General features: G+C 45.2%; 1 protein-coding gene across 3 annotated transcripts; it reads left to right on the forward strand.

Annotated features, from left to right (window-relative positions):
- The first annotated feature begins 588 nt into the window (after positions 1-588).
- On the forward strand, positions 589-22,660 carry LOC115542671 (protein mono-ADP-ribosyltransferase PARP12). 3 transcript variants are annotated; one of them, XM_030355025.1, is made up of 19 exons: positions 589-736; positions 1,288-1,455; positions 2,122-2,182; positions 10,206-10,467; positions 10,943-10,996; positions 11,147-11,273; positions 11,878-12,046; positions 12,236-12,329; positions 12,775-12,871; positions 13,130-13,209; positions 13,482-13,535; positions 16,196-16,322; positions 17,514-17,682; positions 17,967-18,066; positions 18,504-18,600; positions 19,200-19,284; positions 19,650-19,780; positions 20,025-20,176; positions 20,954-22,660. In XM_030355025.1, the coding sequence occupies exons 4-19, from the start codon at positions 10,335-10,337 to the stop codon at positions 21,610-21,612; spliced, it is 2,328 nt and encodes a 775-aa protein (XP_030210885.1). In that variant the 5' UTR covers positions 589-736; positions 1,288-1,455; positions 2,122-2,182; positions 10,206-10,334; the 3' UTR covers positions 21,613-22,660. The 3 variants fall into 3 exon arrangements, with proteins under 3 accessions (XP_030210885.1, XP_030210887.1, XP_030210886.1); XM_030355027.1 differs by having other exon boundaries at positions 10,206-10,458; XM_030355026.1 differs by having other exon boundaries at positions 1,288-1,439.
- The last annotated feature ends 983 nt before the right edge of the window (positions 22,661-23,643 follow it).

A 23,643-nucleotide genomic window follows, 5' to 3' on the forward strand; every position in this document is an offset into this window, starting at 1 on the left:
AGTATGGCGTGTCCGCCCCCATCTAGAGACACCCGCTTGGATAAATTGCCCCATGGATATCTGTGCAGCCACGGAGCGGAGGAAGCGAGCAGGAAAGAGTATCGCTGACCATTGCGCCCTCACGGTGGCCCACTTTTCCCGACTCGTCCTCTGAGGGGCGTGGTGCGTCTCTGCCACCAGAGGGCAACAGAGCGCTGTACCGCCCATGGGAGAGACAGAGACGGGTCTAGCGCAGAGTTGTTACCCGTCAAGAAAGTTTAAATAGTATCACAAAAGGAAAGAATGGGATGTATGATATTCATAAGCCAGTAGACCTACAACTTACCTATGGGTTGTGTTCAAAGATTGTGCAAAGTGGTGTGTACAGCCCTATATTAGTTGTACTTTATGTCGTTATTGTATTACTACAATTGATAACAAATAAATAAATAATAGATATGGAAAAAAATAATCAATAACTTAAAGATATGATCTAAAACCTATTATACAATGATGTTAATAAGAGGTTTTTCAGTGCTGTTTATTACCCTTCTTTAGAGCGTGCATGTTCCTTATTTGGTCATCCCGGAAGAAACTTGGGTTTCGTTTTCCAATCGTAAGAAAAGGAAACTCATGCCGACTACTGCCGTGAATAAACGCGACCCACCCTTTCTTCACAAGGTCCATGAACCCACCGAGTTCACAGCCGTGTACAACTTGGAGTGAGAGCAGTGGTGGTTTTAGCATAGAGGCATAGGTAGGTTGTCCCCCAACAGTTTTTTTTTGCACACACAGAAACGAAGCAAGACAAGTCTAAACGATAGACTTGTCTTTCGTTTAGACTTGTTAAGGGTCGCGGTTATTCACGGCAGCAGTCGGCATGAGTTTCCTTTTCTTATGATTGGAAAACGAAACCTAAGTTTCTTCCGGGATGACTAAATAAGGAACATGCACGCTCTAAAGCGTTAAAAAATAAAATTAAGGGCTAGGAAAGGGTTGGTGATGTAAATTATTTTAGTCTATGCTATTTCTGATGACATGTGTCAACAGTTATGAATGGTTCTCCACGTAATGGACAACACCATATAAGGTTTGATGATTTTGTAGATAAGTTAAAGACTACAAACATGGCCATTCCGCTAAAGCCAAGACAGACCAAAGGTTTACCTGGGTAAACTAGAACGTGTAGGCGTGGCTTATTTACCATTCCTCCCACTCCCAATATAAACTGTTTGTTTACCTGTGTTTGGGAGATGCTTCATGAACCACCTCCAGAACTCAAGCTCGTTTACCTTGTGTCTCTGTTAGAATAAACCACGTGTTGAACATTTACCACTCTCCGAGTCATAGAGGAGGCACGAGACCACCACACAACAAAGAATCAAAATAGTTTTTCATCAATTGGGGAGCAAGCTCGGAAGGCCGCGATCCGGACAACTCAACTTGGCGAGCCGGCACAGGTAACAGCGGGCACAGGTAAGCAGAGCCTTTTGAAATCTGTTGTAGTGTTGACTGGGTTATACATGGTAGGCCAGTTTTGTCTGTCTGATCCATTCTCTTAAAATAACCTGGCGTGTGGTATAATACGTGGTATAGTGTTGACGGAGTGATAAATTCCAGGACGGTTGTTTTATAAGAGGGTGTGGTTAGCCCTCGGACTTTCGAGTGACGACTCAATGGTAAACTGGTTTGGTAACTAGTTAGTCCTTACACGCCTATGTGATGGAGAGACTTCATGGGCTGGGAGATTGAGTTTTTTGTTTGTATTGTTGCGTGGTGGGTCACTTCACCCATGCAACATTTATTCCTAATCGTCCCTTCTTCTGCGTCTTCTTATAAACGTTGATGCCACTTTCAAATTTAAAGTGCCCCGAGTTTGGCTAGGCATTGGAAGAAATTTGTTTAGTCAAATACAACATTGCACTTCCTCTTCTGAAGTGAAAGTGAGATGTGGGAACCCGGTCGTTCCTGTAGACGTGTGTGGACGACAGGTTTTGAACAGCAATTTAAATTAGATAATGTCAGAAAGTAGATTAATCTGAGTTGTTTAAAAGAAAGTGTTACCAAAGCAAAAGCCCCCTCAGTGACGTGTGTGTGTGTGTGCGCGTGTGTGCGTGTGTGTGTGTGCTCGTTCTCTTTCAGTCCGCCGCCCGGCCCACCGGCCGCATGGAGGAGGACCCCGCCCGGCTGCCCTCCCACCTGTGTGAGTCTCACCTACGCCACAGACAGACAGACAGACAGACAGACAGACACAGACAGACACGTCCTGCGTACTCATGCATGCACCCAGGTACACACTGACATACACACATATGTACTTACACAGACACGTACACATGCACAAACACACGTACATCCTGTCCTGACACGTACGTGCTGACACACACACACACACACATACGTACACGCGGACACGCATACAAACATACACATGCACACGTACAGTATACGCTGACATAAACTCAAACACACGTGTACACACTGACACACACGCGCAAATGAAAACACACAGACATGCTGACACACATACAAAGGTACGTGCTGGGTTGTACACACGCAGACGCGCACACCCAGTCCAGCCGTGAGAGGCGGTCCCTGGGTCCATGCGGGAATCGGTGTGTTTCAAGGAGAGGAGGAGAAACGGTTGGTTTTGTGTTGTTCAGAATGACGTCAGTAATCCCTAAACTCTGCACGCACTAAAAATAGAACCTTGATGAGAACCAATGGGGGGACGCAGCACACACACCAGCGAGAGGCTGTCAACATCAGTGCAGTTCACACGCACACACACACACACACACACACACACACACGCACGCACACGCACCGAGAGCGCACACTTTGGTTGAATATTAACACAACACAGGCAGTGACCTTTTTAAGATGAGATATAAGATAAGATATACGATATTCATCTCAGCAGAGAAATTTAGATGTTCCAGCAGCCAACATACATACACACACAACACAACACATGTATGCATACATATCCCACCTATACAAAACCATGAGCCCACAATACCTAGCCTAGGATAGAAAAAGTGGAATGGATGGTCCAATATACAGGGGTTCAATATACAAGTACAAAATTAAAAATACAGGTTGATATAAACTTAGCACAAAAAGTAAGGAAAGTTGTGTTTGGTAGATTATTTCTCTGTGATAACAATGCTTTTTGGCAATAAATCTTATACCGTTGGAAAGCCTGTTTAGTTCAAATGCTGCCCCATTTGTAAGGAACATGCATTTGTGGGATGAGCAGCAGCGCTGAGTATGTCGGTTGCGCCCATGAAACATTTGTCAAACTTTTCTGCCATTGCCAAACAGGATATTTTGCTGATGCTAATGCTATTGAGAATTGTTTTGAGCTTCTGGTACCCCCAGGTGCTGCCAATCAGGTGCCTAATTGGCACCTAATTGGCACCTGATTGGGCAACTTCAAGCTGGTGTTCCGCAAAAACAAGTTGCGGCATTATTTGGAGTGAGCCCTAGTACCGTCTCCAAACTGAAGGCCAAGTTCTATATAACGGGGGATAGGGCTGGGCGATATGACGATATCATACCGTGGACGATATGAAAGTGTCTACCGGGAGAGATTTGGCCATATCGTTAATACCGAGAGAGAAAAAAAAAAAAAAAAAAAAAATTATATTGCACTGCACTGACTGAAGCAAGGCAGGTGTGAGACTCACCTGTTAACTTGAAAAAAAATCTCATTTGTATTGAAGAAACAGTTCTATTTTTACCACCAGCTATTTGCACAGCACATAACTTTATTTTATAAGTGTATAATTAGTATTTAAAATATTTGTGTGATGCTGTGATTTTTATTTTATATTACACTGCACTGACTGACAGCCAGGCAGGTGTGAAGCACACCTTTAAAAAAAAAAAATGTTATTTGTATTGAAAAAACAGTTCAATGTTTACAAGATGTTTGCACTATATGACACTGCAGTTAATGACAGATTGTTCGCTACTTACTCCTTTGTAAGCATGGAAATTCCAGTTCAAAATAAAAGAAAAAACTGATCAAATGTGAAGTATGGTTATTTTAAGCCATTTATTATTTTAATTTACTTCAAAAATACCATATTGTGATATATATCCATATCATGATATAAAATTACTCATATCGTGATATAAGATTTTGTCCATATCGCCCAGCCCTAACGGGGGATGTCAAAGACAGGCCGCGACGTGGGCGTCCCAAGAAGACGACACCATAAGATCACCATTTCATCACCCTGTCAGCACTTAGGTGCCGTAGGCTGTCTTCTACAGATTTGCAGTCAAGGTTTGCAGGACGAAATGGCGGACGGCTCTCTGCCCAGACAATCCTGAACAGACTACACCCAGCCAACCTCCGGTCTCATAGGGCTCCCAGGAGTCCTGCCATGACTGCCCTTCACCGTCAGGCCCGTTTGCGCTGGTGTCGGCAACACGTGCACTGGAACCTGAACATATGGAGGAACGTTATGTTCAGTGATGAGTCCAGATTCTGCCTATGGCAGTTGGATCGTAGGGTCGAAGTATGGGGAAGACGTGGAGAACGCAATGCTTATTGCTGCACCGATAGAATAACTCTTTTGGTGGAGGCAGTGTGATGGTTTGGGGTGGCATCTCCCTTACTGGAAAAACGAGGCTTGTCATCATTGGAGGCAATCTCAATGCAATGAGATTCTACAACCAGTGGCAATCCCATATCTCCACAGTCTGGGACCGAACTCTATCCTCCAAGATGACAACGCTCGCCCCCACAGGGCGGGGTTTATCAGAGACTACCTCCAGAATGTGGGAGTGGAGAGGATGGAATGGCCTGCTAGCAGTCCTGACCTCAACACCATTGAAAACTTGTGGGATCAGCTTGGGCGTGCTGTTTGTGCCAGAGTGACCAACACAACCACGTTGGCTGACTTGCGACAAATGCTTGTTGAAGAATGGGATGCCACCCACAGCGGTGTGTGACCAGGCTGGTGACCAGCATGATGAGGAATTGCTAGGCTGTTGTGGCTGTGTGTGGTTCTTCCACACGCTACCGAGGCTCTTGTTTGTGAAATGAATAAATTGTTTAATTAACAATACGTCTTGTTTCTTCAAACTTCAATCATCCAATACACCAAACGAGTCAATGGCAGAATAAGCTGTTTGGCATTGGCAGAGATGATCTGGCAAATTCTTCATGAACGCAACCCACATGCTCAGCTCTGCTGCTCATCCCACAAGTGTATGTTCCTTACAAATGGAGCACCATTTGAAAGGGAACTACACAGGCTTTCCAACGGTATAAGATTTATTGCCAAAAAGCATTGTAACCACAGAGAAATAATCAACCAAACACAACTTTCCTAACTTTTTGTGCTAAGTTTATATAAGCAGCTCAAGCTAAAGTTTAAATTAATATTATTTTGTCCTTACTAATAGGGGAGCTTTATGAAGTGCAATTGCAGTAGGTTAATAAAGTATTCTTAAATCTCTCCTTTCTGCAGCTTAGCTGCCGTAGCCTACCACTAAAAACACTTGTTTACTTGTACCATCCTTCTCTCCATCACCACCCACAGGGACACTATAGCAGTCCCCAGCGTAGAGCCAGCCCTCCTAATCAGCTCGTTAAGCTTTTTAGAGTCACAAGCCCTGATGCCGCTGCCCCAACTGATGGCTGCAAAGAAAATGGCACTTGCCACAACAGACTGATAAAACATACGTAACATTTTGCTACACACATTAAAAGTAGAGCTGTCAAGCGATTAAAATATTTAATCGTGATTAATCGCATGAATGTCATAGTTAACTCTAATTAATCGCGATTAATCGCAAATTCTTTTTCTATGCTAAATATCCCTTGATTTTTTTGTCCCATAATTCTTCTCATTTTAATTCTCTTATCAACATGCTGAAGTGCATCGGCTTGCCTTGTGCAAATGATTTTTTATTGATAACAACATTGGCATATACACTGATCAAAACAGGACGATACAAAAAAAGAGCCTATAGTGCAATTAAACGACTGCTTTGAACAAATGTCATTTGAACATATCAGTCAGGCTACTGCTTCTTTGTTTTGAGCCAAAGAAAAAAAAAAAGTTTTTTTTTTTTTTTTTCTAAAATAATTGCGTTAATCGCGCGATAAAAAAATTAACGCCATTAAATTTGGTTTGCGTTAACGTCGTTAATAACGCGTTTAACGGACAGCTCTAATTAAAAGACCTACGTTTCCTCAAGAAGTAGAGTCTGCTCTGTCCCTTGTACACAGCCTCTGTTTGTTGCTTCCAGTCCAGTTTATTGTTCATGTGCACACCCAAGTATTTATAGCTCTCTACCACCTGCACTTTATCCCCAAGGATAGAGATGGTGCTTAGCTCAGGCCTGGCCCTCCTGAATTCCACCACCATTTCCTTGGTCTTTGCAACAAGATGGTGTTCCCCACTCCATGCAACAAAGTTATCCACCAGCTGCCTGTATTCTGTCTCATCTCCACCACAGATACACCCAACTACCGCACTATCGTCTGAGAACTTTTGTAAATGACAAGCCTAAGAGTTATGCTTGAAGTCTGAGGAGTATAGTGAGAAGAGGAAAGGGGACAGCACAGTCCCCTGCAGCGCTCCTGTGCCACTGACTGCCTGCTCAGAGACAGACATCCCCAGCCACACAAACAGGGGTCTGTCATTCAGGTCATCCATGATCCATGGTATTGTGGTGGTGTCTACCTGCATCAGCTCCAGCTTCTCACGTGACATTACTGGCTGTATGAAAAATCAAAAAAAATGATCCTCACAGTGCTCCCCGACTTGTCTAGGTGGGAGGGGGCTCTATGGAGTAGGTAGATGATGGCGTCCTCATCCCCCACCCTTTTTGCAAACTGCAATGGGTCCAGATAGCTGGTCACCTGTGGAGTCAGGTGGGCCAAAACCAACCTTCATGATGTGTGATGTTAGGGCAACTGCTCTGTAGTCATTGAGGACAGAGGGAGCGGGTTTCTTGGGGACTGGTACAAGGCAGGATGTTTTCCACAGCACTGGCACCCTCCCCTGGCTGAGGCTGAGGTGATGCTGTAGAATGCCACATAGCTGACCTACGCTGGCGTTCAGAACCCTGGGGCTGATGCCATCTGGACCTGCTGCCTTGTTCTGGCCTAGTCTCTCATGCTGCATTCTCACCTGGCGGATGGAGACACACAGACAGGTCAGAGAAGTGTGGGGTAGTGGTGGTTCTCGGTGGGGGTCAGAGTATGTTGGGGGGGGGGGGAGTAGGTGAGGTCCAATTAACTTACGGGCAGGGGGGGGGGGGGCTTTGTGAGGGTGGAGGATGTAGGGTCTGTGTGGCTATCAGAGGCCGGGAGCTAGCCAAAGGCCCTGTTCTGAACCTATTAAAGAACCCGTTCAGCTCATTGGCCCTTTCCTGACTGCCTTCTGCCTGATTTCCTTTCACTTTGAAACCGGTTATGGTTTTCATAATGTACCACAAATCTCTTATGTTGTTCTGCTGGAGCTTGCTCTCCAGCTTTCTCCTGAATGCTTCCTCCTCTTTGTTTTTTCTCAGCCTCACTCTCAACTCCCTCTGTACGCTCTTCCGCTTTTCTCTGTCACCGTCCCTAAATGCCTTCTTCTTGTTTAGCAGAACTTTTAAGTCACTGGTGGGAAAGTGTTTGCAAAGCACCTCACTTTCCTAGCAGTAACCACATTATCAACACAGAAGGAGATGTAGTCTGTTATACAGTCCGTCAGGGAGTCAATGTTATTCCCATGTGGTTCGCAGAGCACATCCCAGTCTGTAGCCTCAAAACACCCTTGCAGGAGCTCATGGGTTTCCTGAGACCACCTCCTGACTGTCCTTGTGGTTACCGGTTGCCACTGAACAATGAGTGTGTAGGTGGGACTAATTAGAACCAGGTTATGGTCTGACCTGCCAAGGGGAGGAAGGGCTGTGGATCTGTATGCATCCTGTGCGTTTGCATACAGTAAATCCAGTGTTTTATTGTCTCTGGTAGGGCACATGACAATTTGGTGAAAAGTTGGGAGCGATGTAGAGAGATAGGCATGATTAAATTCCCCTACGTACGGTAGGAATAAAGTCATTACCTGACTGCCAATTCCCAGAATACAAGACATGCTGGACTCTCTTACTGGCAGCTATTGGTTTTCAGTCCTGGACCAGGGTATTGCCTATACCACCAAGGCTTCTTAGATGAGCAGAGCAAACCCCTAACAGCATTCATCACTCCTTAGGGTTCATAACACTGGACTAGAATCCCATTTGGCCTAAGCTCGGCCTCTGCCGAATTTTAAAGAAACATGGAGGAGTGTTTGTGTGGCCTAAGAGATGTCATGTGTCAACCGTACCTGGACGATAACTTGGTACATAGTTCCAGCTTCGAGGGTCATCTTCAATGCATCTAAAGAGTGCTACAGCGATACCAGAAGCATGGTGTCAAACTGAGTCCAGGTGTGTGAAGCATTCAAGAGGAAGGCGCGCTTTCTTGGACGCATGGTGTTAGGTGGTGTCTCTGCAACAGTGGGTGACCTGAGAGAACTGCTAGGATTTCTCTTCTACTACAGAACATGTATACAAAACTTTTCCAGGTTAGCAAAACCGCTGTATCAAGGGGGAAAGAGAAGAAAGGGGTGAACATAGGAAACAAAGGTAATTTTGCCCCCAATTTGCCCCATTGACTGGACACAGACATCAAGCCATCAAGAAAGGCTGCACTCTCTCATTGACAAGTTGACTGTGCCACCCATCTTAGGCTACCTAGATCTCACCGAGCCCTTTACGCTTCAATGTGATGCATCAGAAGAGGGGCTGGGAGCAGTCCTTCACCAAAGACAGAAAGGGAAAATGGTGGTAATAGGATATGGTTCACGAACGCTGACACCGCCTGAAAAGCAGGTGCTGTGAGCGCTTCCGGGATTACCTTTACCACTCACATTTCACTGCCTATTCATACAATAATCCTTTGATTTATGTCCTTTCAACAGCCAAATTAAATGCCTCAGGGCATGGCTGGGTTGCTCAGCTGGCAGACTTTCGTTTCACTATTAAGTACCGCCCAGACAGGTTCAAAGCCAACGCTGTCGTGTTCCTTTAGAAAAGGTTATCAAATCAGGATTGCTTTTAACTCACTTAATTTGTTAAAGTTTCGGTATGGTAACTATGAAGCAAAAGGAGGGGAATTGTATATACACACGTGGAGAGACGCTTAACAGGGCATCAGGGCTACCCTACCTCTAGAGTTTCTGCTCTATTCTTGCTTACGCGCTGTTTAGATACGGAGTAGGCTCGGCCTTTATGACGTAGTATGTAATCTGATTGGCTATGATATTGAGTCCCCGCCTCCGGCTTCTTCATATGTGTGATGGTGCTGCCATCTTGTGGCTATGTGCGGTTATTACAGCTTATATGCTTGTTGTTGCTCCCTGGTATCTATTGTGCAGACTTTACAGTTTGTTTGCTTTGACATGTGCTGTGATCCAATGTTGAGTATCTCAGTTTTATCTGAATTTAGCTGGAGAAAGTTATTTGACATCCATTTTTTAGCATCATATATAAGTCCAGACCAACATAACGGTTGTGTGCGAGATACATATGAACGTACACTTACCACTTTTGTAAATGCCGTTTATACAATACATTCGGATTGCATGATAGGAATCGATCGATTCCAATTAGAAATCTAATCGGATCAGAAGTGTCCATGTAAACGCGGCTAATGTCCAATAGTTATTAGGGGCGAGGGAGGGACATTAGATCTGTCACTCAAACCTCTGCGTCAGTCGTAAGGAGATTTGATTCATGATGTTTAGTTGAGCTTGTGTTGACTGAAAGGTTGATGTTCTTTAAGTTCTTGTATGATTATTTCAAGTTGAAGTTCTACATAAACTTAATATTAATTTCTGTAAGACTATTTTCAGGGTTGTTTTATTTTAGCTCATGTACCAAACATACATTTTCCGTGGTGTCCCTGCACACACACACACACACACACACACACACACACACACACACACACACACACACACACACACACACACACACACACACACACACACACACACACACACACACACAAAAAAATCCAAAATAAAAGTTTAATTCTGAATCTGATTTAAAATTCTTTAAAATGTCTTTCTTTAATTTATCTTTTACTATGGAGATCACCATTGCCTTGCCACGTGAATTTCCCTGTGGCAATCATCCATAAACACCCCCTCTCCTCTCCCTCGAAGGTGTGCTTCGACTACACCAACAACAGATGCCAGGAGGGCTGCATTAGGATCCACATCTGTGAGCGATACCTGCGTCGTAACTGCTGCGGCTCGCGGGCCCACGATTTCTACGAGCCGCAGCCTTTTGAGATGCTGCAGAACAGCCGCATCCCCAACGACCTCATGGCGGCCATGGAGTCGATGTACATCAACAAGGAGGTCCTGAGTAGTCCTGTAGGACAGACCAATCAGGTCCCTGCTGCTGGTGCTGCTGGTGCTACTAGTGAGTGAATCAGCACATTGACAGTGCGTGGCTCAGGAGGCAGCGTGGGTTGGCTGGTACCCGGAAGGTTGCTAGTTCAATTCCCCGGCTACTCCTAGCTGAGTGGCGAGGTGTCTCCGACCAAGATACCTCACCCTAACTTCTCCCGGCGAGCTGGCTGTTGCCTTGCGTGGCTAACACTGCCGTCGGTGTGCATGAATGGGTGAAAGTTCGGCAATATCGTAAAGCACTTTGAGTGGCCACTGGTTATAAAAGTGCTGTATAAATGCAGTCCATTTACATTGATATATCTGTTTCAAAACAATGATAAATATTACTTGAAATGCAACACGGTGTCATAAATGTTATGTATTATGACGTAGTAAAAATTGTTTTAAGTGCAACACGATGTCTTTAAAACCCATTTTAAACCTTACGTGGAAGTGCTCGTCCATGGATCTGAAAACAATTGTTCATTGTTTGTTTTGTCTTTCAGATAAAACCGAGATTTGTCTGCTCTTCCTCGAAGGCAACTGTATCCAACCCGTAGGTGAGTTCAAACGAATAGATCATATTTTAGAACCAATCGCATAGAAGACAGCTTTCAAACCTGATGCCACCAGTGCACCAGAGATGACCTGATGTGTTAGCCCCATGAATCACCAATAAATAATAAATTGTTCCTCCCTGTCTTCTTCAGAACAGTGTTTCGGAGCTCATTACAAGCTGCCTTACAGCTGGGAAGTTCTGGAGGGCCATCAGTGGACGCTGCTGGATAGCTCAGAGAAGATAGAAGGGGATTACTGTAACCCCAAAATAACATACAGGTATGCGACACACGAAAGCGTATAGGATTGAAGGTGCTGATAGGATGAGGAGACTCCAGTCGTTACAAGCAGACCTGCCACTGCTCGTACATCTCTAGTCAAAACCCTTTGTTTTAAATTAGCCTACTCCGTTTAATCCAAGTTTGAAACCCTTTCTGTTTAAATTAGCCTACTCGGTTTAAGATCAGTTTGAAACTCGTTTTGTTTAAATGAGCCTAGTCCGTTTTAATGCAAGTTAGAAACCCCTTTGTTTGAATTGGCCTACTCCGTTTTAACCCAGTTTGAAACCCTTTTTTGCTGAAATTAGTGTACACCATTTATACCAGTTTAAAATATTTTTTCTTCAAATTAGCCTACTCTGTTTTATCCCACTTTAAAAGCCTTTTAGTTGAAATGAGCCTACTCTGTATAATCCCAATTTGAAACCTCAGTTTGCTCCGGTTGATTTCTATTGTCCCTATAATTGATTTCTATTGACCTCTATAATCCTGTCTGTTTTTCATAATTGAATTGGTTGAGCATACGTTGCATTGTGTTTTTATGCTGCACTTGTGATCTCTAAACCCACATACTGAGGGTCAACGGTTTGTGATGTTTCCTGCAGCATGGTGGATGGAGGAGCGGTGTGGTTTGAGACAATGACGCGTGGACTCCAGAAGGTCAGGCGTCTCTCCTCCATCTCCTCAGTCCTCCAGCCCACCTTCCTACTCACCACCGAGTGGCTCTGGTACTGGGAGGAAGAGGATGGGAACTGGAACCAGTACGATTCACCGGTGAGTTCAGCACCATTGCAAAGCGGCGCCAGCCTGAATCTGCTCTCATCTGCAGACACAATAATCCAGCCGATAGTTTGGGGTTTGTTAACGTTAAGTTTAGAGTACCTGCAAGGGGAAGCAGGGTCTATAATTGGCGGGTGTGTAAAAATATGTGTGTGTGTTCATTCGCCTGCTCGCTCGCTCCAGACCAACAGAGCACTTGAGCAGAAGTTCCAGAACAACCCGCAGGAGGTGTTGGAGTTCACCGCAGGGTACCAGACCTACACACTCAGCCTCAAGGGTGAGGCCACCGTTACCCCCCCCCCCAACCCCCGATCCACCATCGTTGTACACCCCCATGAGCTGGTATAGATTGTGATACGCTGGGGGAGGGTGACGTTGCCAGGCTGTTTCAACCCCTTGGACCAAAGAGGTTGCTGGTTCAAACCCCAAGCTCATTGCATTAACATTTAGGGCATTTAGCAGACGCTTTCATCCAAAGGGAGTAAGCGACATACAACCACACACACTCGTCAGGAGAGGTTAGGGTGAGGTGTCTTGCTCATGGACACCTCGAAACTAAGCTAGGAGGAGCCAGGGATCAAACTAGCAACCTTCCGTTAACAACTCAACCCTTTATTAATGATCTGTTTTGTGAACTCTCTGTGAGTTGCTTCAGACAGCGTCTGCTGGATGACTCAATTGAAACGTAGCATCATAAGATTTGTATTCCTTCCATTTTGCAGACATGATCCAGACCAATAAGAGTTACAGCACCAAGAGGCTGGTGAGGCGACGGCCTCGTTTCCTGTCCTCCGCCAACGTGCAGGACATCAGGACAAGGTGCGTTCCACCTGGAGGACGGACTGCCTCTCTGTTGGCTTTCAGAGAAGTCAAATGTCTTGGTCCCGTTGCACAAATGGTTCTCAAACTTTTTCTATTAGTGTACCACCCCTACGATTTTTTTTTAACCAAATACTCCCTTCACAAAACATTTTCGGCCGAAAAAAAAATAAATCGAACATGAATAATACATTATTTTTGGCAACGTAAAGTTGAACATTGAAAGGGTCACGTTTCCACCACCTTTCCATTTTCTAGTGCTGGTGCTACTGGTGGTGCTGTTAGTAGTGCTGGTGTTGTTGCTACTGGAGGTGGTGAAAGGAGAAGCCCGCCCCAAGGTAAAGCAGAACGTTTATTTGATATTTTTACGTTTGTTGTCACCGTATGTTTTTTTCCAATTTGCCAATTCCCCACACAGTGATATGATTGATAACAGAAAACCGCTTGCGGCGCGGATTAGTATTATTTTTTAAGTGCTCGTGCTGCCCCCCCATGTGTCATGAAATAATGCCGCCCTGGGCGGCTGTCTGCTTCGCCCGTGCCTAAAACCGCCACTGGTGCTCATCAATTGATCTGAAAACAATTGTTCATTGTTTGTTTTGTCTTTCAGATAAAATCGAGATTTGCTTATTTTTCCTCGAAGGCAACTGTATCGACCCCATAGGTGAGTTTAAACCACCCGTGGCGCTACCATTGACCCACCCATTTTAGGTCCGGGCCCGCACATTTTGACCCAGGCCTATAGTGAGTAGTGAGGGATTTTCAATCTAGCTGTTCATCCAATAAGCAGCCTGAGGAAAGCTTTGAGTAAAAGCTTCTCAGCCAATCAGCGGCTTCTACCCCACGTGTGGACTGCCTGCCCGCAGGCTGCAAGTGATCCAATGAAATGAACGACGTTGGCGCGCAAGCTTTTCAAGCAAGCTCAATGAGACAGACGCAGACAGCTGCTAGCTATTAGCTAATATGAAACGCAAAGCAAAGCAGCTTGTTTTCATTTAAATTCAGCAAGAAACGCTGCGAGGAGCAGGAGGAGGAAACTCATTTTAAGTAATGCGATTACAAGTGACGAGTTACCATCCTGATCGGCCGTCCCCTCCCCATCAAGTCCTCCCGTAGCCCCCCCCCCCCCACACCCTCACACCTGGAAGGCAATTAGGTTAACAGTTAGGCTAACATAAACGCTAGTGTCTGGCTATCTGTATGCACATTTTCTGGAGAGAAAAATAATATTGGCAGTTGGCAGAGGTAACTTATGATAGCGTTTTATGTGTTATAGGAGGAGACAGGGTTCAGTAGCCTATAAACGCCGTTCCCCAAGAAGACCTGTCACAACCTCCGTTAGACCTGTCATCAATAGATGAGCCTGCAAGCCAGCCCAAACTCTGTACATTCCCAGCCACACACATATCGGGGAAAGATAGGAGTTTTTCTGACTGGTGGTACTCAAAATCCCTGTGGCTGGAATACAGCATCTCAAGAGATGCTGTTTTTTGTAAGTCATTTCCCTGAAGCAGCTAATGAGGCTAGATTCATTAATACGGGCTTCAACGACTGGAAACATTGTTCTGAGGGTTGTGGCAAACATGAAGTCAGCAGGGTACACGCTGCAGCGCTGGGGAAAATGGATGGTTTCAAGCAAAGTCATCAGCCAGGACAGGGAAATATTATTAACCAGCTGAACAACGATGCCATCGTTGTTCAGCTTCATTGAAAGGCATAGACATTGAAAGGCATAGACAGCACATCATGATGGTAATAGATCTCGTCCTGTTCTGTGAAAAAAGAATAAAATCCCATTGCGTGGGCATCGGGAAAACCCAGATGCATTGAACAAGGGTAACTTTTTGGAACTACTTGACCTGGTTTCCAAATATGACCCAGAAATAAAAAGAAGAGACTAGAGGAATTACCCAAGAATGGTAAACTACTGCACCATGCTATACAAAATGAGATACTGGAAATCACAGCATCACTCCTTGTCCAAAAAATAAAGGCAGATTTGCATGATGAGCCGGACATATATTATGTGATTTTAGCAGATGAGTGCATAGGCTTGTCAAAAAGAGAGCTAGTGGCAGTATGCATCAGATACTGGGGCGCACAGACATGCCAAATTTCTGGAAATTCAAAAGCAGATGCGACCAGGGCAAAAAACACTGGTGCTGGAGAGATCCTGTGATGCGAGGTGGAGCTCATGGTCAAAAGCAGTCAGTATGGTGTTACGATCCTGGGACCTATTTTGGAGAACCTCGCCACATTCAAAATTCTGATCAAACAAAACTTGAAGCTGACTCCCTACTGCACCGAATGCAAACGAAAATGTTTTTGTTTCTGCTTGTCACATTCAACCAGGGCTTGCAATCTTCCACACTATCAGTTACAGATTGTATTGATCTGATTGAAGGGCTCAAGGACAGCTACACACAATTCAGGAATGAAAGTGGTGCATTTGATAATGTAATGGCACTGACAGATGAGTTGATGAACAAACATGAGATTGTGCGCTTGGATAACAGTGGATCACGCAAGAGGAAGTTGCCGGCCAGGTTAGACAATACGCACGTTGATTCTACTCTGGGCAAATCATCACCTGTACAGCAAAACTCAGACCTGCAGTAATTATGGAATGACATACTGGACAAGCAGATGATCGTTCCAAACCCGACACATACGGCTTTATAAGAGCCGCTGCTGCCTGCTTGCCATGGTCAGACACATTTGGTGACAAGGCTCTCATCAAGCCTGCCTGCGCGCACTTTATCATTCCGTTGGAAGACGCAGAGCACACTGTGTTTGTGCTGCAGCTTAAAAGAAAGGGAAAGGCCAATAAGACCATGAACGAGAAATAAGAAACACTCGGTAGAAGTGCCCGACGCGTGCCCCCGGGATATTTTCCCCAACATGAACAGTCTCCTGCGGGCCCTCCTCACATTGCCCATGATTACATGTACTGTGGAGAGACTCTTTCCAGCTGTCAAGCTGTCAAGCTGAGCTGAGGACAGCGACAAAAGAGCCACACAGGTAGACTACTGATTCGCTGTCCTCAGTGCCGCAGAAAAGCGCTGAAACGGAGATGAGGGGGAACCTGTTTTGTTTTTTTTGGGCTTATTTTAACTGGCCCATCCAGTTTTCTGGGGGCCCACCCACAATCAAAATCCTGGCGCCACAAGTGGGTCAAACTACTGAATTGTATTTCAGAACCAATCTTATAGCAGACAGCAGAAACCTCATGCCACCAGAGCACCGGAGATGAACTGTTGAAATGAACTGTTAGCCTCATAAATCACCGATGCATAATCAATTTTTCCTCTCTGTCTTCTTCAGAAAAGTGTTTCGGAGCTCATTACAGTCTGCCTTACAGCTGGGAAGTTCTGGAGGGCCATCAGTGGATGCTGCTGGACAGCTCAGAGAAGATAGAAGAGGATTACTGTAACCCCAAAATAACATACAGGTATGCAACATACAACAGCGTATAGCAGGGGTCAGCAACCTTTTCAACATGCAGTGCCAGTTTGACATTTTCTCGTTAATGAGTGTGCCTTAAGCAACAATATATTAAATATTACGCTGAATTATGACACAGTGACCAAAAACATTTCCAGAAGACCTGGAATTGTATAATGTTTTTTTTGTTGTTATATTTGCAACATGGGATTACAAATTATAATTACATATGTCCCATCTTAAAACACCACTTTCAGAAACTCATTCAAAAACATATTTGCACTGTGAGAAATGTAAAAAACGAGAATATATGAGAATGTTGGAACCATCCACATCATATCTTTAAGACATGTAAAGCTTTGCAAAACCATGTGAAGCCGATGCATACAGGCCAGTTGCAACCATATTTTAAATATTTTGTTCTATATTACTCACAAGGTTTAGGCTACATACTATTAATTGATTCCATTTCAGAACACTGCTTTCAGTAACTCAGTTAAACATATTTGCACTGGGAGGAAATGCCCTAAACAGAATAAAGTGCAAAAAAAATCGGTAGTAATGATTATGCTGCCGCATTGTGCGGTGACATTTTTTGATAATATATTTATTTTCTCAAGTGTGCCATTGATTAAGCCGGCCACTTGCCAGTGGTGGCACGCGTGCCTAGGGTTGTCGACCCCTGGGGTATAGGATTGAAGGTGCTGATAGGATGAGAAGGCTGTAGTCGTTACAAGGAGACCTGCCACTGCTCTTACCTCTCTAGTCGAAACGCTTTGGCTTAAATTAGCCTACTCTGTTAAATCCCAGTTTGAAACCCTTTTTGTTGAAATGAGCCTGCTCGGTTAACACCAGTTTTAAACGCTTTTTCGTTTAAAATAGCCTACTCCATTTTATCCCCGTTTGAAACCCTTTTTGTTTAAATGAATCTACTCCATTAATACCAGTTTGAAACCCTTTTGGTTTGAATTAGCCTACTCTGTTTAATCCCAGTTTCGAAACCATTTTAATTTAAATAAACCTACTCCGTTTAATCCCAGTTTGAAACCTCAGTATGTTCCTGTTGATTTCTAGTGTCTCCTAAGTATTTTTTTCTTTATTGAATTGATTGAAGGAATGCTGTGTTGTGTTTTTATGCTGCACTTGTGATCTCTAAACCCACATACTGAGGGTCAACGGTGTGTGATGTTTCCTGCAGCACGGTGGATGTAGAAGCGGTGTGCTTTGACACCATGACGTGTGGACTCCAGAAGGTCAGGCGTCTCTCCTCCATCTCCTCAGTCCTCCAGCCCACCTTCCTACTCACCACCGAGTGGCTCTGGTACTGGGAGGATGAGCATGGGAAGTGGAACCAGTACGATTCACCAGTGAGTTCAGCACCATCGCAAAGCGGTGCCAGCCTATATCGGCTCACATCCGCAAACGCAATAATCCAGCCAATAGTTAGTTTGTGGTTTGTTAACGTTAAGTTTAGAGTACCTGCTAGGGGGGGCAGGGTAGATAATTGGTGGCGGAGTAGAATTGTGCTTAAATATTTATTTGAATAACTGATTTGAACAGACAAATAAACAGAAACGACAGTATTACTCAACTCATATGTTTACTGTATGTGTGTGCGGCATGTGTTCATTCGCCCGCTCGCTCTCTCCAGCCCAACAGCAGCACAGAGCTGGAGCAGAAGTTCCAGAACAACCCCCAGGAGGTGGTGGAGTTCACCGCAGGGTCCCAGACCTACACACTCAGCCTCCAGGGTGAGGCCACCGTTACCCCCCCAGCCCCGACCCACCTATCAGTGTACACCCCATGAGCTGGTATAGATTGTCATACGACGATGATGACGTTGCTAGGGAGTTTCAACCCCTGGGCAGAAAAGGTTGCTGGTTCAAACCCCAAGCTCATTACATTAACATTTAGGGCATTTAGCAGATGCTTTCATCCAAAGCGAGTAAGCGAAAATACAACCACACACACTCGTCAGGAGAGGTTAGGCTGAGGTGTCTTGTTCATGGACACCTCGAAACTAAGCTAGGAGGAGCTAGGGATCAAACTAGCAACCTTCCGGTAACAACTCAACCCTTTATTAATGATCTGTTATGTGAACTCACTGTGAGTCGCTTTAGACAGCGTCTGCTGGATGACACAATTGAAAAGTAGCATCATAAGATTTGTATTCCTTTGCATTTTGCAGACATGATCCAGACCAATAAGAGATACGGCACCCAGAGGCAGGTGAGGCGACGGCCTCGGTTCCGGTCCTCCGCCGACGTGCAGGACGACAGGACAAGGTGAGTTCCATCTGGAGGACGGACTGCCTCTCTGTTTGCTTTTGGAGAAGTCAAACGTCTTGGTCCCGCTACACAAGTGGCTCTCAAACTTTTTCTACTAGTGTTCCCCCTCTAAGATACTTTTTCAGCTAGCACAAAACATTATGGGCATAAAAAAAATTTTTTTTTAACATGAATAATATATGGGTGTTCTATTTGGCAGTGTAAACATGAACATTAAGAGGGTCATGTTTCAACCACTTTCTCGATTATCTATTGCCTACGTTTCAGTATTTAAAGTTGCTCAGGGCGAAAAAAAAAAAGAGTTAACTTTAAGATTTTCTGAGTACCACCTGCAGTACCCCATAGTACCCCTAGGGTTAAGGGTACCCTCACTTGAGAACCCCTGTACTAGACAGTACCGACGATTGAGTGCACCAGTAAAGCAACTTTGTATCGCCAGATCTGCCGTCACACCTCTGTCCTAACGTTGATCCTCATATTTCAGTGAGACACCCACTTTTACATCAGGTACTTTGGACCGCTGCCCATAAAATAGACACAGAACGGGTCCTTTCTATTACGCTTCAGATGAAGTTATTGTTATTTTTTTATTTCAGTAAAAGGCCTCCAAATGGTCCACCAAATGTCCAAGCTTTTCCCAGACACTGGGACAAGTCCCAGGTTCCTGAGATTGGACACAAGGTAATGATAATCCTTATTATAGGGTTACATAGAAGGGTTACATGCAACAACATTACCTACATTTCCTTTTTCAGGTCGAGATCATAAATTTCATGTGCTTTTAGAAATGTTATATTCATTATTAGAGAATGATGTTAACCTTATTCTGATTTTTATCCAGTGTTGATGTTGATGACATCCTGGTGATTAATAAAGTTGTATTGATGATGCATTGAAAAAGTAATCCTGGGGATAAATACCGTTGGGATGTATTTAAAAAGATGAGTAAACAGTATTTAAAAAGATGAGTTTCATGACATGAACCTTTGGGTTGTTCTAACGGTTCTCAAAGGTAAATTAAGAGCTCTCTCCTCTGTCTCTCATAGAAAGTACTGCTGCGAGATTCGTCCAAAGAATACAAGAAGGTGGAGACGCTGTTTCGTCAGACGATGACCGCCTTTGACATCGTGAAGATCGAGAGGATTCAGAACAAGAGTCTCTGGGACCAATTTCAGTTGTATGTCAGTTGGTCGGAAAAGCCGTAGAATTGCAGACACGAGGGACTCAAAACGATAATGCTTATTATGATCAAATGTCATTTTAAAATCAAATTAATTAATTTTAATTAATTTTACAACGTTATCTTACGTTATAACATTATCTTATCGTTATGACGTTATCGCTATTTTTTGTAATGTTTTATAATGTTATAAAAAAAGTATGTTTTTATAACGATTTTTTTAAATCGTGTTTTCTAAAAGGCAAAGGGAACAAATGAAGACGAGGAACGGCGGGCATTCCGTGGCCGAGAGGAAGCTGTTCCACGGCACAGACTCCAAGTTCATCGACCCCATCTGCTGCTCGAACTTTGACTGGAGGATCTGCGGAACCCACGGGACCATCTTGGGCAAGGGTAAGCTAAGCACTACAACATCGCTTCAGGACTTAAAGGTGCAGTGTTTACAATTAGCGGCATCTAGCAGAACAGTTTTGGCAGAGAAGGTATATTCATAAGTGTGTTTTAGTTATTGTATAGCCCATAAAAAATCATCGTTGTGAATTTTTACAATGAGTCCATGCCTCTTCAGTAGCCTAGGACGGACAAACTGCTCCAGAATTTAGAATTTAGGCTTTAGAGTTTAAAATGTTAAATAATCGCTGTCATTCTTACACTATCAAACTATGAGCTAAAGCTGGTCAACACCTACTGCCACATCACAAGCCAGTACAGGCTGCCTTTCCTGTCCTATGGCTTTTGAGAGGGAAAGGTGAGACAGGGAAGATATCCGGTTGGTTGCAATATGCAACCTCACCTCTAGATGCCAATAGATCCTACAGACTGCCACTTTAACAACTGGCATGTGTTGGAACGGCTTGGATAACCAAAGGTTGCACAATCAAAGTTTAGATGTGCCGATATACTCGAAAGAAATGGGTCAAACTTTTTTGAAAAAGATGTATTGTTTTTTGGTATTTTCTGCATGTAATCGATACAATGATGGTTTATGTTTCAAAGCACAATCAAATAAATTATCTCGAGATAAAGCAACACTTTATCTTTTCTCTCTTATCTTGTCACTCTTCCTCCTCCTCTCCTCTCCTCTTTCTTCTCCTCTATCTCCACCTCTGTCTCCCCTCCCCTCCTCTCCTCTGTCTCCCCCTCTCCCCTCGTCTCTCTCCCCATCCTCAGGCAGTTACTTCGCCCGGGACGCCAGCTACTCCCACACATACACCAGCTACGCCTCGACGGTCCGCTCCATGTTCGTGTCCCGGGTGCTGGTGGGTCACCACACCCGGGGCTCGGCCGACTACGTGCGCCCCCCCTCCAAGGACGGCAGGGACACCCTCTTCTACGATAGCTGCGTGGACAGCATCCGTTCACCCTCCATCTTTGTCGTCTTCGACCGGCCTCAGATCTACCCGGAGTTCCTGCTCACGTACAAGGCGAAGGCTGCGGTCGTGGGTGACTCGTTGTCCGGGTTACTGGTCGCCATTGCCGCCGCCCCGGTGGGGAAACCCACGCCTGTGGTAATACCCACACCTGCTGTGATACCCACGCCTGTGGTGAAACCCACGCCTGTGCCCAGAACCACGCCCGCGCAGCAGTTCCCTGGTGCTTCCACGTACCTGAAAAACGTCTCTCAGCCACATATCTACCGCCCCCTCCCAACAGCCCTACCCGCCCCCCCCACCCCGCCTGCGAGCCACTGTCCCCCGCCATCGAGCTCCTGCCCTCAGACCCACCAGGGGTTCCAGGGCATGTCCAAGAGAATGCGAGAGAAGGCGTCGGGCATGGACTGGTACAGTGTCCCGGGTGTCGCGCCGGAGGTGAAGCGCCAGCGCCTGTGACCAGAGCCACGCCCCGCAGTGGTTCCCTGGTGCTTCCACATACTTGAAAAATGTCCCTTTGCCCCAGCCCTACCGTCCGCTCACAACAGCCCCCCCCCTCACCCCGCCTGCGAGCCACAGTCCCCAGCGGTTCCCCGGCCCCTTTACATACTCGTCAGCCGTTCCTCCGCCACAGCCCTACCGACCCCTAACAACAGCCGCCCGCCCCCGACCTATCGGCCTCGGACCTACCCGGAGTTCCTGCTCACGTACATCAGAAAGTGAGAAAAGGCGTCGGCCGTCGACGACTGGTAAGGTGTCCCGGCCACCACGGCGGTGGCAAAGCCCACACGCCTGTGCCCAGAGCCACGCCCGCACAGCGGTTCCCCGGCGCTTTCACGTACTTGAAAGCCTTTCCTCCAACAAAGCCCTACCACCGCCCCCCCGCCTTCCAGAATCAGCCCCCTGCCCCCAAGCTACCCTAGTCTGAAGCCTAAGCCAAAGGACTCTAGTGTGGTGAGCTAGGGTGGGGCAGGGTAGGGAGGTGGAGCTAACACGACGGTGTCTGTTAGGGCTTTGGATTGGATTGGGGCTTTTGGAAAGGGGGTGGTTCTGTAGAAGGGCTTTGGGGTCTGGACCCCGTTATCTGGAAAGCCTGAGGTATAACAATAAGAATTTGTGTTGATTCAAACTATTATTATTATTCCAATTATGCAAAATACACAAAGAAAATACTTTATGGTAACCGTGGGTTACATATATATATCTCACATGACATTTTGTAAAGTGTTGAAAGAAATCTATTAACAGTGGTAAACTTGAAGAAAAATACTTAGATATAAACGTGCAAAGTACAATACAATATAAAGATGCAATACAATATAAAGATGCTAAATACTCACAGCTCACTTCTCCTGGAGTGAGTTTATTCTCACTCCCGTCAAATTATTCAAAAACAACGTAGACTATGACGCAACTGTGATGCAAAATGTCGATCTGCCGACATTCTTCTCTGTGCAAATGTGCAAATTTCCCGACTCGTGTGCAAATTTCCTGACTCGTCCTCTGAGGGGCTAGACTGGGTAGCCCCACCCATCTGCCGGCGAAGGTCTTGAGAAGAGCAATACATTTCTTTCTGCTTCCGAAACGTTTTTGCGGGAGCCAATCACCATGCTGGCTTTTCCCCTTGGTGCACTATTGGCTGGTTTAACACGATGACGACAGGGAAGCGACGGCAAGCAGCCAATCGTGTACAGAGTCAGTTGAACTAGGCCCGTTGATCACGCCTCTTGTGCTGAAGAAATTGACAGCAGCTTATAACCCGTCAAGATAGTTGAAATGGTAACACAAAAGGAAATAATGGGTTGTATGACATTCAGAAACCAATGCACCAACAACTTACCTCTGAGCCCGCGTGTGCCGTCAATATGGGCAGGTGGGGCACCGAACTCCCTGCAAAAGCATGCTCCCAAGAAAATAGTTCCTCAGTTAATCATTGCTCCAAGTTTATTTTTAATAATGTGATTGTCACATTATCTATCTATAGTTTCTGTAGGCTTTTCAAATATCTTTGGAAGATGGTGGCGATTCTAGTTGAGTTTAATGTGTCATGCGATGTTGGGGCAGGGCAGCTCAGCGACCTCGTCCCTCCGTATGTTTCTCGCATAACCCTGCAGGCTGCAATAATAATTGCAATCCGCGCTATAAGACGCCCGTATGGTCGTAAAGTAGTCTGCCCCATGGTCATATTCTAGGACTGTTGTTGTTTTATCTCGAATTATTCCGCCAGTATCTTTCATCTTTCGGCAGACATGGCGAGTGGTGTTGCACCTGCGGTTAACACTGATGAGTCTCTGTTAAAAAAAACATTTGATAGGTTAAAATTTGAAGATAAATTAGCCATCAAACAACTTGGATCAGACAAACCGGATATTCGTATTAACCAACAAACGAAGGATAGAGGGAAAAGCGTACAACAGAACTTTCTCCCGACCATGGTATGAGAAGAGAAAATGGCTATGTGGTTGCTCAAAAAGAAACACCATTTTTTGT

The sequence above is a fragment of the Gadus morhua genome, chromosome 4 (genome assembly GCF_902167405.1).
Source record: "Gadus morhua chromosome 4, gadMor3.0, whole genome shotgun sequence".
Classification (NCBI taxonomy): Eukaryota; Metazoa; Chordata; class Actinopteri; order Gadiformes; family Gadidae; genus Gadus; species Gadus morhua.